The sequence below is a fragment of the Solanum verrucosum genome, unplaced genomic scaffold (genome assembly GCF_900185275.1).
Source record: "Solanum verrucosum unplaced genomic scaffold, falcon-dt-bn FXZP01000176.1, whole genome shotgun sequence".
Taxonomy (NCBI): domain Eukaryota; kingdom Viridiplantae; phylum Streptophyta; class Magnoliopsida; order Solanales; family Solanaceae; genus Solanum; species Solanum verrucosum.
Genome location: NW_026020412.1, coordinates 1,544,090 through 1,560,721, shown reverse-complemented (window position 1 = coordinate 1,560,721; position 16,632 = coordinate 1,544,090). Strand labels below are relative to the sequence as shown.

Genomic DNA, 16,632 nt, shown 5'->3' with positions numbered 1-16,632 from the left:
TGTTATTGGCAGGAAAAACTCATAACAATTGTAGTATATATATATATATATTAATGCTAGGCATTTATGTCATGCATTCTTGGTCCCCTATTTTAATTAATAAACTTCCTTTTCTTGATGTAATTTTTCGTGGCTGGAAAAAAAAAATTGTTACCCCTTATCATATCTTCCATCTTTGGCGTATGGAGTTTTAAGAAGAAAAAAAAAAAACTGTTGGTTTCAACTGTCATGCAAATAAGGGAAATTTAAGTTACATAATGCAAAAAAATTACTCTCTTTGTCCTAATTTATGTGATGTAGTTTGACTTGACACAAAATTATTTATGTGATGTAATTTGACTTGACACAAAATTATTTATGTGATGTAGTTTGACTTGACACAAAATTTAAGAAGGAAAGAAAGGCTTCTCAAAATTTGTAGTCTAAAATAAGATATTGATGTTTGTGTGACAGTAAAAAATGAGTAGTATTTTAAAGTTAATGTTTTACTAAATATAGACATATATCAATTTTTGGGCGCGACTGACTAAAAAGGAAATTGAGTCATATAAATTAAGATAGAGGGAGTAATTTAGCTATCCATTTATTATCTGTCATACTTAAGATATTTTTCTCTTGTGTTTAAGTATACACATTTGTTTTTCTTTAGCGCCTTTTCATGCAAAAATGATTAGAAAATAATTTTAGAAGTGCCATTGTTGGATAATATTTAGTATTATGATAATAGCAATTATGCTAAGGTTAGTTCTATTATTGTTTTTATCAAATATGGATACCGGACACTCGACGGAAAGTAACATGAGAGTTGACAAGTGAGCAAACAGAACAAGTGCTGACTTTGACAACCACTAAATCTTCTTCAATATTCTTATGAATTTAAAAACAACTTCATGGTAGGCAACTTTGTAGTTTGACATTCTTTGATTCCTTAAGACTTTTTCAAGTAAATAGAATTGATTGTGGAGTTTATATATATGAAGTTCCAGACACACTAGCAAAACCCCACAAAAACAAAAAACAAAAAGTCTTTTACAACCTCAAAAAAAACAAAAAAAAATGGAAGGACAAACAGGACAACAAGAGGAATTATTTGTAGAAATTGATCAAAAAACAGATGATCAAGCATATAGTGATGGTGAAGCAGCATCATGTACAACAGATGGCAATGAAATAGTTAATATTATTGCACGTCTGATCCGATCTTGCAAGGAGAATCTATGCCAAGAAGGTATACATACTCATGGAGAAGGCGAATACAGAAAGTTTTACCTCTACTGAAGATGGATGAATACAACAGACACGAGTATATCCGAGAGTAGTTTCATTAGGACCTTACCATCATGGTAAGACAGAGCTACAGCTAGCAGAGGATTTCAAGCATATAGCCCTTGAAATGTTTGTTTCAGGTAGCAGCAAAGACGTAGCTTATTTCAATAACAAGATACTTTAAGTTGTTGAAAATGCAAGAAGTTGTTATGTTGATGGCTCTACGGACAAGTACAATGATCATGAATTTGCCTTAATGATGCTTCTTGATGCTTGCTTTATTATCAACCACATCGAGCTTAGCACAACAGATACGTATAACAAACTCAGAACCACGAGGCACCATCTTGGAATGTTGGCGTTATCAACAACAATTCGTGACATGTTTTTGCTTGAGAATCAAATCCCATTTTGGATACTGAAGCTCTTGATCAGCTTACGATATGACAAAGATGAAGGAGATGAATTACTCGAGATGTTATTGAATTTCACCCTTTTCGGTGAATATGAACAAAAAGGGGAAATGAGTTACAACCATGTAGAAAGAGCCTCTCCATCTTCTTGAAGCATTTAGAACAAGACTTGTCTCACAACGGAGTGAAGTACGAAACTTTCATCGTACTTGCACACCTCAATGGCTAAAAAGGAAGAAAAGTATAAGCAATGAACGTGTTATCATGAAAAGCTAGCTATATTCACTCCTTTCGATCAGTTACCGATCTCAAAGCAAAAGGTATTCATTTCAAGCCTAGCTGCACTCATTCACTAAAGGACATAAAATTCAAATCGAGATACTTCTATGGACAGCTTGTACTTCTAACCTGGTATGTTTCTATCTACACAAAGGCATTCTTCTTAAACATGATAGCCTACGAGATGTGTCCAAATACAGTTACTGATCGTGCTGTGACATCATACGTATACTTCATGAAATCACTAATCGAGAGTCCAAGGGATGTCAAGGAACTGTGTTCGCAAAGAAAGATTTTGGTATGGTCTTTATTTAAAGACCAGACCTGATAATCAAAGAATTCCAATTTTCCTTTGGTGATATCTCCTCCGATATAGCTTTGATTTGGATGATTCAAAGTCCAGTGTGTACAGAAAGTGTGGGCCTATGTAGGTGTGTGATTGGAAAGTGTCAGAGACTCTTCGTTTTAGGTGTTTTTCGTTGTTTCGGGACTGCATTTCCTCATACTTTAAAGAGTGAACTGTTGCATATTGTTAGCTTCCACTGTTTTGAGCTCTGAATTGTGTTTTAGTTTTTAACACAAGTTTTGGTAATTGTTTAGGACCTTTTGACAGAGTTGTTTCCAGAATTTCCAGCACAGGTCCCACATTACCTATTTTGACTCCAAAAATTGGTTCATCTATACTACTTTAAAAGCATGAACTCCCAAAAATGAATGTTGAATTACTAGAATACCCTCAATTAAAAATACTCTATTTATTTTATTTAATATATTATATTAAAAGTAGATACCTTTTTTACACTAAAAGATTGTGACTTTTTCGATGAGTTGTTACTTTTCTTAAGGATTGTGAATTTTTCAAAGGATTGTGACTGTACAAAATAGTTGTGTCTTATCTGATGGGTTGTGACTATTTCAAAGGGTTATGACTTTTTCGATGAGTAGTGACATTTTTGAAGGGTTGTGACTTTTCTTATAAGGCACAATAAGTACCTATTCATAGTACTATTTGTTAGCTATAAATAAAGGGGTTTCCTCTCACTTTTAAACTACGATTTTTGTAAGGCTTTCTACTCTTTTTCTTCTTAAAATAATTAAGTGTTATTTGCAACAGTTTATTAAGTTCAAAATTCAATGAAATTGGAAGTACCACATAAGAAAGAGTTGGTGAACAAATTGTAACAAATCATTCATCAATTTACAATTATATTTTCCTCTTACGATTTTCATCATACAAATACTTCAATATGATTTATATCATTTTAGATAATTGATAGCCTTTTAATTAACCTACATATTTTATTTTTAAAAAAATACTAATTTCCTACAAATAGTCACAACAATTTCTACCTTCATGTTTATTCGGTCATAAATCACAACAATTCACTCCTTATAAATTTTTGGTGATCTCTTTTCTGTAACAATTTGAGATCATTTAAAATTTTCATACATAATTCATCCCAATCCATTGACATGTTTCGCCAAAGCTCTTAGAATTGGAATTTAGGTATTGTATTTCTATTAAAGAAGAAAAGAAGAGAACAAAGAAATGTGCAATTAGCTATAAATTTTGCTTCACACAGAAAACCTCTATATATAGTGCACAAGAATTTTCATTTCTTTTGTATTTTAATTCGAGATAGAAGTTAATAATTAATGTTAACATAATGAGTGAACAATGACGAATACAAACATTGTAGATTATTTTTTTAATTAAATAAATAGATCAAATTGTGGGAGAGACAATAACAATAAACAAATACGAAAAAGGCACATGACTAGAGTAAAATATTTCTTCTTTGTTTTTCCTTTTATTATTCTTTTAACCTCAGACGAAGGAGTTTCTTCCTCATTTTGGAACACTAAGGTTAATATAGCATGAACATATATTTTTGTCTTCCTTCTTCAATGGCTATCAATTTTTCAATATATTTTTTGGAGAAAGTAAAGTGTTGGTGGCAAGAGATTTCAATCAAATTGAACACTAGAATAAACATATCATGAACATATATTTTCGTCTTCCTTCTTCATTGGCTATGAATTGTTCCATATATTTATTCTTTTTTTATATTTATATTGTGTTGACCTTTTTTAAGTATGAATTTCATGTTATTTGTGTTCATTTTGATCTAAGAATATGATATGTCACAAGATACACTCCTTGCAACCTACATAAAAATAGATAAGAAAATAGTGGTTGATCACAAAAATGATCTTAAATCAAATTAAAGATTCTATAAATAAATAGTTTAAATTTTATTCATCAGTTAATATTTTTATTGAAAAAGTTTAATGTTTTATATCGTGATAGAACTTCTATAAGATACTAGATACTCTCATTTGACAACAACTATATGAAATGTATGCTGCATAAAAAAAAAGATAGGACTACAATTCCACGAATATATGGTAGAAACTTAAAGAGATAAAATATTTTTCACTACAGGTGATGTAGTTCATATATTAATATGAAATATTTGACATACACTCAATTCTCTATTTAACCCTGTCACAACCAAAAATATTTAGAACTAATATTTCATGTTATATTTTTTTTCTCGATAATATTCTACTTATAACAGTGTTGAAATTTTCTATAAAAGTACACTTTTGGTAAAATTACATCTCTATGATAGTCTTACTCAAATATTAAATGACTAATAATATTTTAAAAAGATATATTACCTATAAAGATAAAATATTGCACTATTTATGGTAATAGTTATTAGTTTCATGCACAATGAAGTATTAATATTTAAGAGAAAAATTATACTTAAATGGTGTCCATCATTTATAGTCATAACCTTTAGAGGAAAAGTTATTGGTGACCTTTTTTATATTGATATTATTTTTCTGTTTTGTTGGTCAAGTTTGTTTACAAAATTGAGTAAAGTAAAAAAAACAGTACTAAAGAAATGTCAGTTTCTCAGCATATTTAAATTTTAACTATATTTTGAAATGTTTCAATGGAATCGGGTCATTTTGGTCTAAAAAATAATTAATTTTATAACAATTTGTATTAATCATTCAAAAGCATTTGACCATTGGTCTTTCAATTTATAGTTATTTGCTAAAAAGCTTTAATTTAGTCATATTAATTTTATTTTAAAACATCATATACTATATCATATGATACACACGTGCAACGCACGTGCCGTAAAACTAGTATCTGAATAAGTATCAATCCTAGGTAGACCAGCACTTTCATCATCCACATTCTGAGTCCGCCACCATAGTTTAGCATCACCGTTTAAATACATTGTGGTGATATCCAACTTGTCAGTCTCAGCAACTCGGGCACTCGTGAAGTTGAACCATAGTTTTCTTTTTTTTTATTTTTAGTCATAGATAGGGACTTTTTACGACAATGGATTGACGAAATTAGGTAGAAGGAAAATAAAAGAGCCCTTAACGCCATTTGAATGCTAGGTACTACACTAGTTTAATTTGAATTTAACCAAATGGGATTATTTCGGCTCGGAGGCTATCAAAGTATTTGGAACATGTTGGGTGCTTTGATGAGAGCCTTGACAAAGCTAAAATGGGGTCGCTAGATCCTTGGGTTTGCTAATGGCTCCTATAGTGGCTCTAAAAAGTCGTGTTCTGCAGTTGGGGAAGCCCCTAACTGCAATGTTTCATATATTTCTCACACAACACATATTTTTCCAACTTCAGACAAATGTGCACACCACCCATATAAGGGGCTAAAACATAAGCAAATCTATCACTTGTCTTTCACCATCAAGAAATAATATAGAGTGATCATACCAAGAGAATATGCATGGCATGCATTTACGTATAAAGTGAAAAATCTCTAACAGTGAGAAAATGTTAGAATGAAGAATCAGTGCTTCACTACTTCTTAAACAAGAATCCCAGCCAACCAACTGCTAATGCTAAGGTGAGAACATTCATCATTCTTGTTTGTCGAAACTGTTCTCCTGGTCTCTCGCTAAAAACATAGCAACCTTGACGCCGCCTAGGATCAGTTTTGGATATCTGTATCCAAAAAGAATAGCCAACAAGTTCACATTTATAACCAGGTGAGTGTATTTCTGCTCGAAAACGTCTTTTGACTATATCATTAACCTCTGGCAGCTAGTAGAAATCAGCAAGCAGAGACTTGGTATTAAAAACAAAAGAAAGAGAAACAGAAGTCCCTGAGATTCAAATTAATGGCAATTAAATCCACTCAAAGCAATGGAGAAAAAGTCATAAAGACTGGTGCGCACTAAAGGACATTAATAATGTAAAGTCTCATAAAGTCTCATTACAGGCTTAACAAAACAATTAATTTTGCCCTTCCATTTGTTCAAGTTGCTTTGCTTACCAAATTGGTCAAGCAGTCAAAGACATTCTTCATATCTGGGCGCGCATTTGGATCCTCATCCAGACATTCTGCTGCTAGTTTTGTGATTCCATAAGCGAGCACACCTTCACAATTTAGCAAAACTGATTTATCCACTATCGATCTTTTACCACCTTGTAGCTCCTCCAGAATCCACCAATGATATGGACCTTCAATGTTTTTGTTATTTGTAATCAACCTCAAAACTAGAATACCAAATGCGTAAACATCATCTTTTAAAGTTTCAGTAACATTATCAGCCTCGGGAGCATTAGGAAGAATATTATGAGGGATGTCTCTTACATGAACCAGGGAAGAAAAGTCCACTACTTTTATGTTGAACTCCTGCAAGCAATGGATGAGCAGAGAGTTCAAATGTCAACAAGGATCGAGATCCATAAGGTTTAGACGTTACCTTGTCAATCATTATGGCAGAAGGCTCCATACGACCAATTGCAAATTGCTTCTCATGCAACCAGGTGAAGAGGCTTGCAAGTTGAGTTGCCACCTTCATTCTATCCTCCCATCTAAAGCTTTCCTCTTCTCAAGGAACAAATACAAATGACAAATAAAAATTAAAGCACACAAAACTAGTAGCCCTCAACTATAGCAGGTGAAGATTTCTTTAAGTAGTTTAAATACCAGAAATGACGCGCGACAAATATTGAGTTGGTGTTTCATCATACACAACTGCAAGTATATTTTGAAAACAGAACCCTTTTAACTTCATCAAACATGAATGCGGATTTTCATCTGTCAGTATTTCAAGCTCATTCTGCAAATTTTATTAAGTATCTTAGCAGAAAATGTTAAGAGAGAGAAATAGGATCCAATCCAACAAAAAAAAAAACATATATATATGATTTAACATACACAAAATCTAGATGGATGGTCAGAACAGGCATTGTTAGCTGGCCAAAAGAAATCCCATGTTTTGATAGTAATGGCGTCATTGGTTTGGCAACTGAACATTCTCCCATACTTGGTCACATTAATCAGCTTGCACAACTGAAATATTCTTAAAGCTGTATGGTTTGGCATGACCCAAGGGTGTTGGAGTCACATTCCATAGACTCCTGCACATATTTCAAAAGCAAATACTATGCATTACAGTATACATAAAAATTATAGATGCAAGCAAAACCAATATATTCGAAGAAAAAAAAAGCACAAAAATCAAGAATAGGCATGCTAATTCTGATTCATTTGGAGAAGAATGAGAGAGAAGATATACCTATATAAGTCCTTCTCCACCAAAAGAGAGCAATGATCCAGAAAGTAGTCAACACGGGGTTTATATCTGGCTATTTTCCCAGATTTATAATAGTTTTCTGCTTGTAAGTAGTACGCGTCAAATATCAATTTCTCCCTCATCAGCTTCAGGCTTTTCATCCTTTCTGATACCTTTGCACTCATATCTTCTCTTTCACATTCTTTCTCCATTGAGATGAAGTTTAGGCGATTCGTGCCCCTAATGCCTATATGCTACTCCTTTGTTTCTTTCGTAAATTTTTTCTTTAAGGGCTGTCACAACTCGTTAATCTGAAATATACTACTTAAAAGGTCGAATTTTATTATTATTATTATTATTAGTAGTAGTAGTAAATTAACCCATGCGAATTAGAGAAAATTAAAATAATTCTAAGTTATTGCTATTTAAAATCAAGAGCAGCCATGCTAATTCTGATTCAGAATGAGAGATAAAGATATACCCATAAAAGTTCTTCTCCACCAAACGAGAGCAATGATCCAGAAACGAGTAAACAAGGGGTTTATATCTGGCTATTTTACCAGATTTATGATAGTTTTCTGCTTGTAAGTGGTACGCATCATGTATCAATTTCTCCCTCATCTTCTCCAGGCTTTTCACCCTTTCTCTATCTATTGCACTCATATCTTCTCTGAAGATTTTTGCAGCGGAGGCAGGCCCTGCCAACATGCTACTCCTTTGTTTCTTGACAAAATTGACTCAAATCCACTTTAAAATGTAATTAAGTTAATTTGGGACCAAATTAATATTTTCTAAACTTTTATAAAATACAAAAAAAAAAAAAAAAACTACATTATTCAATTACTTTAATTCTAACCAAATCATTTAAAAACAAAAAGTAAAAGAAATTAGGATTATGAAAAGAGTGTTCTCTATCACCCAGTAAGGCGAATGTGGTGGCGGATGATCTTAATCGGCTATCAATGGGAATTGTTGCTCATGTTGAGAATGATAAAAATTAATTGATGTGAGATGTTCATAGATTGGCCCGATTGGATGTTCAGTTGGTCGATTCTACTAAAGGTAGTGTTATGGTACATAATGGTTCGAAATCATCTTTTGTGATAGAAGTGAAGGCCAAGAAAAGTCTTGATCCGACTTTGATTGAATTGAAGGAAGCAATGCTTAAAAAGTTCGTAAAGGCTTTCTCCCAAGGGGGAGATGGTGTACTTTGATATCAAGGTCGTTTGTGTGTTCCCGATGTTGATGATTTGAGGGAGAAAATTCTATCAGAAGCTCATAGTTCTCGATATTTCATTCACCTGGAGCCACGAAGATGTACCATGACTTGCGGGAGGTGTACTAGTAGAATGGGATAAAGAAGGATATTGTGGAATTTGCGACTAAATGTCCTAATTATCAACAAGTGAGAGTTGAGCATCAAAAGCTAGGAGGTTTGTCTCAAGGTATTAATATTCCTACTTAGAAGTCGAAAGATTTGAACATGGACTTTATTGTTGGTTTACCCCACACCCGGCGGCAACATGACTCGATCTGGATTATTGTAGATTGAATGACCGAATCGGCTCATTTCATTCCAGTCAAGGTTTCTTATTCGACAGGGGACTATGCTAAGTTGTACTTGAAAGAAATGCTTAGGTTGTATGAAGTGCCCTTATTCATTATCTCCGATCGTGGTACCCAATTTACCTCTCAGTTCTGGAAATCTTTTCTAAAGGGTTTTGGTATTCGTGTTAAGCTTAGTACGATCTTTCATCCGCAAACCGATGGGCAAGCGGAGTGTACTATCTGAACTTTGAAAGATAGTTGAGAGCTTGTGTGATTGACTTCAAGGGTAATTGGGATGATCATTTGTCTAATTTGATTGAGTTTGCTTACAATAATAACGATCATTATAGCATTGGTATGGCTCCATTTGAGGCTATGTATGGTAGGAGGTGTAGATCTCCTTTTGGTTGGTTTGAAGTGGGTGAAGTTGCTTTGATAGGTCCCGAGTTGGTACATGAGGCTATGGAGAAAGTTTGGCTTATTAGAGAAAGGTTAAAAACAGCTCAAAGTCGGCAAAAGTCCTATGCCGATGTTAGAAGGAGAGACCTTGAGTTTGATGTTAATGATTGGGTCTATTTGAAAATTTCACCCATGAAGGGTGTGATGAGGTTTGGAAAGAAAGGGAAGCTTATCCCCCGTTATGTGGGCCCATATTAGATTTTGAAGTGTTTGGTAAAGTTGCTTATGAACTTGATTTGCCTAATGATTTAGCATGGATACATCCGATTTTTCCTTTCCATTATCAATCTTTACTTTATGTGATTTCATGCAATTTTTCGTGTTATCTCTTCTTCTTTTTTCATTAGTATAATTTTGTTAGTATTCTAATTTTTAAATTAAAGTAGAATTCATTATTGAATAAGGTTATGGACTTACATTTACTTTTCTTTGAAATCATATTTATGTATGTTATGTTAAATTTTGACATAAGAGTATTATATTAAACTTATTGTTTTGAATTTAGAACTTATATTATATTTCCAATTTCATTTGTTTTAGAAATGTTGACTCGATATTTTACAATGCAAACAATTTCTTTTAGTTAGACTTGATAAATTATCTTTTTGTCAAACATTTTTATAATTTTAAGAAATTATTTTATATTATTAATATTTTTGTCAAACATGCATTTCATGACATTCATAAAAATATCGTACTTTTAGTTTTTATGATTAATTTAATTAAAATATACTAAATTAAAAAAATATAAATCAATTATTTTTTTAATAACATATGTTATTAATTAATATATTTTCAAAAGACAATATTTAATTTAATATCATTTATAAATATCCTTATATATAAATTTTTATTTTGAAATTCAATATAACCTTATGATTACATTTGTGCAACCAAACCATACTCTTGTAATCACATTTTGGCAAATAAACAGGTCAATGTAATTACTAAACTGATAAATACACCAATTCTGGTTGCTACAAATGGGGTTGGGCATATGTTTGTTTTGGAAAGAATAGTGGTGGAAGCAAATGAATTTGAAAAGTGCATAGGAGTAAAGTGTCATGTTTGAAAGTTGAAAGGGTTTGAATATGAAAGGGAAGTTTTGTCTCCTCATGAGTAGAGCTGTAGAGGCAGCTTATCCGTTCGCTAGTTGTAAAGTCCAATAGTAACTCAAAGTGTTGCTCTTCTTCGTCTTCAGGTTCCTCTCTGTGCCCTAAATGTGGATACCCCAAAAATGCTCTCAATTTCTTTTTATAACTGTATAATTATTTGTATTATCTGATTCCTAGCACCAACTCCCCAATTCTGACTTTTGGGCGTTGAAATTTGTTTATTGAAGTATTAGATAACAACCACTTTTTTTCTGATTCATTATCCATCAAAATTTCATACTTATACACCACCCAATGTTCCTCTCTCTTATTTGGAAAGTTTTTTTTTTTTTTCAGTTTTATTTGTTCTTTTAATCTTTAGTTTCGTTTCGAGGTGTCATTTTGATTCTCGGTAAATAAGAATGATCATAGACAATGTACATTAATGCGGTTATCTGTTTGCATTTGAACTATTTAACTTGCTCAGAATATATACCTATGTGGTGAAAGGACCAGTTTTTGGAGCATATTTTCCGGGTTAACTAGTTCATTAGAATAATCACTTGAATGTATATGGGAAAACATGATTTTTTTGATATTCACATAGCAGCTAAGTTGTTGTCACAGAGAATGAAATAACGATGCATCTGACATTGGATTTGGAGCTAGTTTATTTGTTCCAACTCATGTATAATGTTGAAAGTATCCGTCAATACTTTGTTTATCTTCTCAACTTCATTGTAATATGTGATGTAACTAGTTGTTTCCAGTGTTTAATATTTAATTATTTATCTACAAGTCTATTTCACACATTTGGTGTTTGCTTAAAATGTCACAGGAAATATGGAGACTTCGAACAGCCACAGTTCTGGCATTATGTGGTTCTTCAAAGATAAGGGCTTTGATGATACAAGTATTAATGAAATGTTCCAAAAGTGCAAGCGCCTTGAGGGTGTGCAAAGAGAAAAGGCGTCTGAAAACTGGGACTACTTGAGAAGCATAGGCATCCAAGAGAGAAAACTTCCTTCTGTTGTTCGGAAATGTCCCAAAATCCTTACTCTAGGATTACATGAGAAACTTTTCCCAATGGTTAACTGTCTTGAAACACTGGGATCAAAACCACAGGAAGTTGCTTCTGCCATTACTAAATTTCCTCACATACTCGCTCACAGTGTGGAAGAAAAGCTCTGTCCACTCTTAGGTTTCTTTGAGGCTCTTGGCGTTACTGAGAAACAACTGGGTAAGATGATACTGATCAACCCAAGGATTATAAGCTACAGCATAGAACATAAGCTTTCACAGATGGTGGAATTCCTTTCGAGTCTTCATCTGGCAAAAGACGGTATGATTGGTAAAGTTCTAGTGAAGCATCCATACATTATGGGCTATAGTGTTGATAACCGGCTGCGTCCTACTTCAGAGTTCTTGAAATCGCTAGGTTTAACAGATATGGATCTCCAGAAAGTGGTAATTAATTACCCTGAAGTTTTGTGTAGAGATGTGAACAAGATTCTGCAACCTAACCTGTCCTACTTGACATCACGAGGTTTTAGAGTTGGACAGATAGCAGCTGTCGTCACCTGTTATCCTCCTGTTTTGATAAAGAGTGTTAGCAACTCTTTAGAGCCAAGGATTAAGTTTCTGATAGACGTCATGGGGAGGGGACTTGATGAAGTTGTTGATTATCCGGACTACTTTAGGCATAGTTTGAAGAGACGAGTACAGTTGAGGCAAAAACTTCTAATGCAGAAGAACATAAGCTGTACACTGAGTGAAATGCTGGACTGTAATCAGAAGAAATTCCTATTCAAGTTTGGTCTAGTTCAGTGAAAGTATGACCGTGTGCTTCGCCTTCCTTTCTCTCGTAGAGTATATATCTCGAGATTCAGCTTGTATCAATCTAAAAGACCTATAGGCTATAGGAATGAGTTGTCTTTTTCCACCTTTTGCGGTCATTTGGTCTTCTGAGAAACTATTATTGGTAAATCACTCATTTGTTATTTCTGCAATTGTTGGTTTTATTCTGTTTAATGTTGTTCTTATAGTGCCTAATGAAACCCTGAGGGGTAGCTCAGCTGGTAAAGGCCCGGGACAAAGTCCTTCAGGTCGCCGGTTCGAGCCCCAGCAGGGCCACTGGAGGCATTACAAACCGGCCGCGTCTCCAGGGCCCCGTGGAACTAACCGTGGTGGACCCGCCTTGAAACAGCGGACCCGGTGGGTACAGCTAGTCGGGTTCGCAAAGCGACGCCCGGAAACCACGGTTAAAAAAAATTAAAAAAAATATAGTGCCTAATGAAAACAGGTAATTAGGGGATATGAACATGTTTATGTTTATGTATTATACCTTTTTAGTTTGTTATCAAATTTTGAAGTATCAAAAATGCTACCAGGAATGCATCAAAATCATCATTTACATCAGCCAAAGTGTCACATCTCACTGATTATTTGTTTTGCAAAATTTAGCAAAGTGAGAGCATGCAATGTTGCTTAGAGTGAGGGAGTCAAAAATCATTACATATATTTGGAGGGTTGAATGGAAACTACATTACAACCTTTGTAAATTAATACTCAGTAAATTAACAAACTCTCTATGATAACATTTTTCTTTGATTCCGACTTGAGCCAATGAAAAAAAAATACCTATTTCGATAGATATTATATTTTCGGAAGATCCCTAAATAAATATATGGTCCCCTTGATATTATAAATTAATAATTCTTTAAAATTACAAAAATATCTAAGACAACTTAGTGAAATTTGATTCTAGTGTTTTTGTTTTTCGTTAAAATTTAATTATATTTGAAGCTCATCTCTAATTTTTCTTATTGCATTCAAAAGTGTCGGTGTTGTCTTCTCAAACTGCACCAAAAAATTGTGAAGAGTTCTAGACGCGATAAGTATTTCCTATGTGTAACTAGTTTCAAAGTTATTTTATCATCTTCAACATCATCAACATTGTTCATTCTATTACCATCATACATTGAATGTTCTTAATGAATATACAATGAATAATATTTGATTATTAAGAAACATTGAACATTACAATGATTTATTAATTACAACGAATCATTTAATTAAGAAAAAACATTACAATAAATTATACATCATACATTGTACTTTATGTATAATAAATTTACTTTTTATATTAATTCAATAAATATGATACATAAGTTAGTAAGATACAACAATTTTGATGTAATTAAAATTAAACTTCATTAAATCTCAAAAATCATCTTCAAATTAATAAATATTAATTTATCGATTAAATAATACATTTACAAAATAATAATATTTTAGGATCCCAACAATATTTATTTAGAAAGGTTCTACTGTAAATTGTTCTTTTCTACTTCTTTGTTCCTCAAATGAATGATCAAACTGAGGTGGTAAACCAAACTTTGGGAAATAAGTTGAGAATACTAATTAAATAACTTGCCACGGCCAAGTGAACATAATTTTTTTGCATGGATTGTCCCTATTTTGATGTTGTCTTTAGTTTTTATTTTCAATACTTGTTTAATGAAAATTTATGGATTAAAGTATCTTTATGTATGACCTAATTCACTCGGCATAAATATAGATAACTTTTACCTCGCTCAGCATAAGTTCCATAAGAATTAAGTTATGTGACATTGTGTAATATTTATATGACCTAATTCGCTTGGCATTATAAGGTTAACAAATATTTGTCTCGCTCAACATAATTTCGATAAGAATTAAGCTATGAATTTTGAAACTGAACTTTTATTTCGATAAGCATAACTTTAGTAAGAATCAAGTTTAGTCGTAAGTCATAACTTATTATGCCTATATGACATAACATGTGGTATATTATGAAACGAAAATATTAACTTATGTTGAACACAAAATTATTTGTTATTTCGATGTCACAAATATTTTAGGTCACTTATTTTTACTTACACTTTGTTTGGATGGTTGTTATGTATTATTTTATAACATATTGTGTTGTGTTTCATTGTAACATATTGTATTATTGTTATGATCCAATTTCTCAGGTCATGATGACACCTACAAACATCCCGACAGTAGGTAAGTCAAATCCATAGCCCGTAATAACCATCTCTGAATGCAAAATAAAGACTAATTCTAGTCAAAATAGAGGGAGATTGACAACTTTGAACGTCAAGAGCGCACCCCTGAATCCAAAGCTGCTTCGCACGAGACACACGTCAACATAGAGAACTTGTACTATGATATGTAGGGTGAAAAAGTGTAGTATGAGTACCAACAACCGGTACTCAATAGGCATAGGTCAACTGAGCTCCAAAGACAAAGCAAGTATAAATAGCAGGTTAGTAAGAAAAGTATAGTATAAGAAGCTAAAGAAGAGATAGTGCACAGTTAAAGTAAAAAGAAGGAACATACTTGGAGGCGCTAACCCAACAACCTAACCACTACAAGGGTCCATTACGAAAGCCAACCAACTGGAGATACAACATCGGTAACCACTACTATACCTCACAATGGCCAAGAGGCCAACCCAACCCGACCAAAACCAAAAGCACCAATGTAGAGGCAAGTTCAAACCATTTATATAACTAACTATCAGGTCGACACAAGACACACAATTTTATAATCAAACAATAACCTAATCATGCACCCATAAGACCGGAAGTAACACAACAATAAACATAACCTAGCCGCCCCCATAAGACAGGTGGGTGCAAACAACAATCAATGATATTGGTGATAGATAATGCATATAAATGCAAGTAATGCAATAGAACACAACAATACCATTAGTGCCAAGTTCTACGCAACTAAGTATATACATCTACCTTCTGCCTCTTGGCATGCTAGATAGGACCTATGTGGATACCCCTCATCCTGTTCAATGTGCCATATGGTCAGAGTACATATATATGTCTGGTCCTGATCCAGGACTTTCATAATCTATTTGTCAGAGTATTGAATCTGCTCCATCATGGTACCAAGGTACAAGTACATAAATGAGTTTACCAAAAGGTCAGCGATGTTCCAACGGATCAAGTAAAAAGTGAGCATATCATTGATACATCTATTATCTCAAAAATTAGTTTATCAAAGTGATCTAGGTGGTATGATTCTCGTCAAGAATAGGTTTTAAAGAGTAAAATTGTGAAATCAAACTTTCTCGAAAATAGTAGTGAAAACCAATGATGAATCATAATCATTCCACAAAACACATGAAACAGATATCAAATGCAATGCATGCCATAAGCAGCATTCAAACAATAGCAGCTAAATAGCTAGATAAACATTACCAATACTACCACGCTCCAGAGAAAAGAGAACTAACCTAAAATTCCAATTGGTCCTCGACCAAGGCCTCGGGCACAACAGTATACCAACAAACTCAACAATAACAACATAACATAATCACCTTTACTCAAGAAATGAAGGAAATATAAGGAATCGACAATCAAGCGAACCTGCAAGTCCTACTCAAGCAAAAATTAAGTGCATCTAATGCCAACCTACGACTAGCACAAGCAATTAGGATTCCATACATTAGTGTAGGGTACCGAACCGTAGCAATTACTATAGAAAGCAAACAAATTAACTAAAGAGGCATTAAGACGCATTCTAAAGCACATGGGTCACAACTATTCCAAGGCCTCAAATATCAAGTCTAAAGAGGATTACTACCCTAAGCTACGCCATAAGCAAGGAACTACTAGCCTAAGCTAAGGATCATGCAACCCAAGACTAGCCGGAGGCTTCTATAGGAATCAAGAAAATGGAAATAAGGAAGGATCTCTAAACCAAACACATACGGTCTCAATTCTCAGGCGATTCATACTACACATTATCTAATAAAGTACAATCTAAAGGAAAGTAGATCGTAGCCTACCTTGAATACTGTACAGTTGAGCGTCCCCCCTTCGAATTGCCTCTGATCACAACCACGCTAACATATAATTGATCACAACGTCAAATGCAAATTTTTAGACACCAAAATCGAAACAATTAGAGATGGGCCCAAAATTGAAT

General features: G+C 33.4%; 1 protein-coding gene and 1 pseudogene across 1 annotated transcript; both read left to right on the top strand.

Moving 5' to 3' along the window:
• The first annotated feature begins 1,056 nt into the window (after window positions 1–1,056).
• LOC125840664 (UPF0481 protein At3g47200-like) lies at window positions 1,057–2,286 on the top strand (annotated as a pseudogene).
• An 8,379-nt stretch (window positions 2,287–10,665) lies between these two features.
• Window positions 10,666–12,647, top strand: LOC125840692 (transcription termination factor MTERF6, chloroplastic/mitochondrial). Its single transcript, XM_049519654.1, has 2 exons — window positions 10,666–10,745; window positions 11,477–12,647. The coding sequence occupies exon 2, from the start codon at window positions 11,482–11,484 to the stop codon at window positions 12,466–12,468; it is 987 nt and encodes a 328-aa protein (XP_049375611.1). The 5' UTR covers window positions 10,666–10,745; window positions 11,477–11,481; the 3' UTR covers window positions 12,469–12,647.
• The last annotated feature ends 3,985 nt before the right edge of the window (window positions 12,648–16,632 follow it).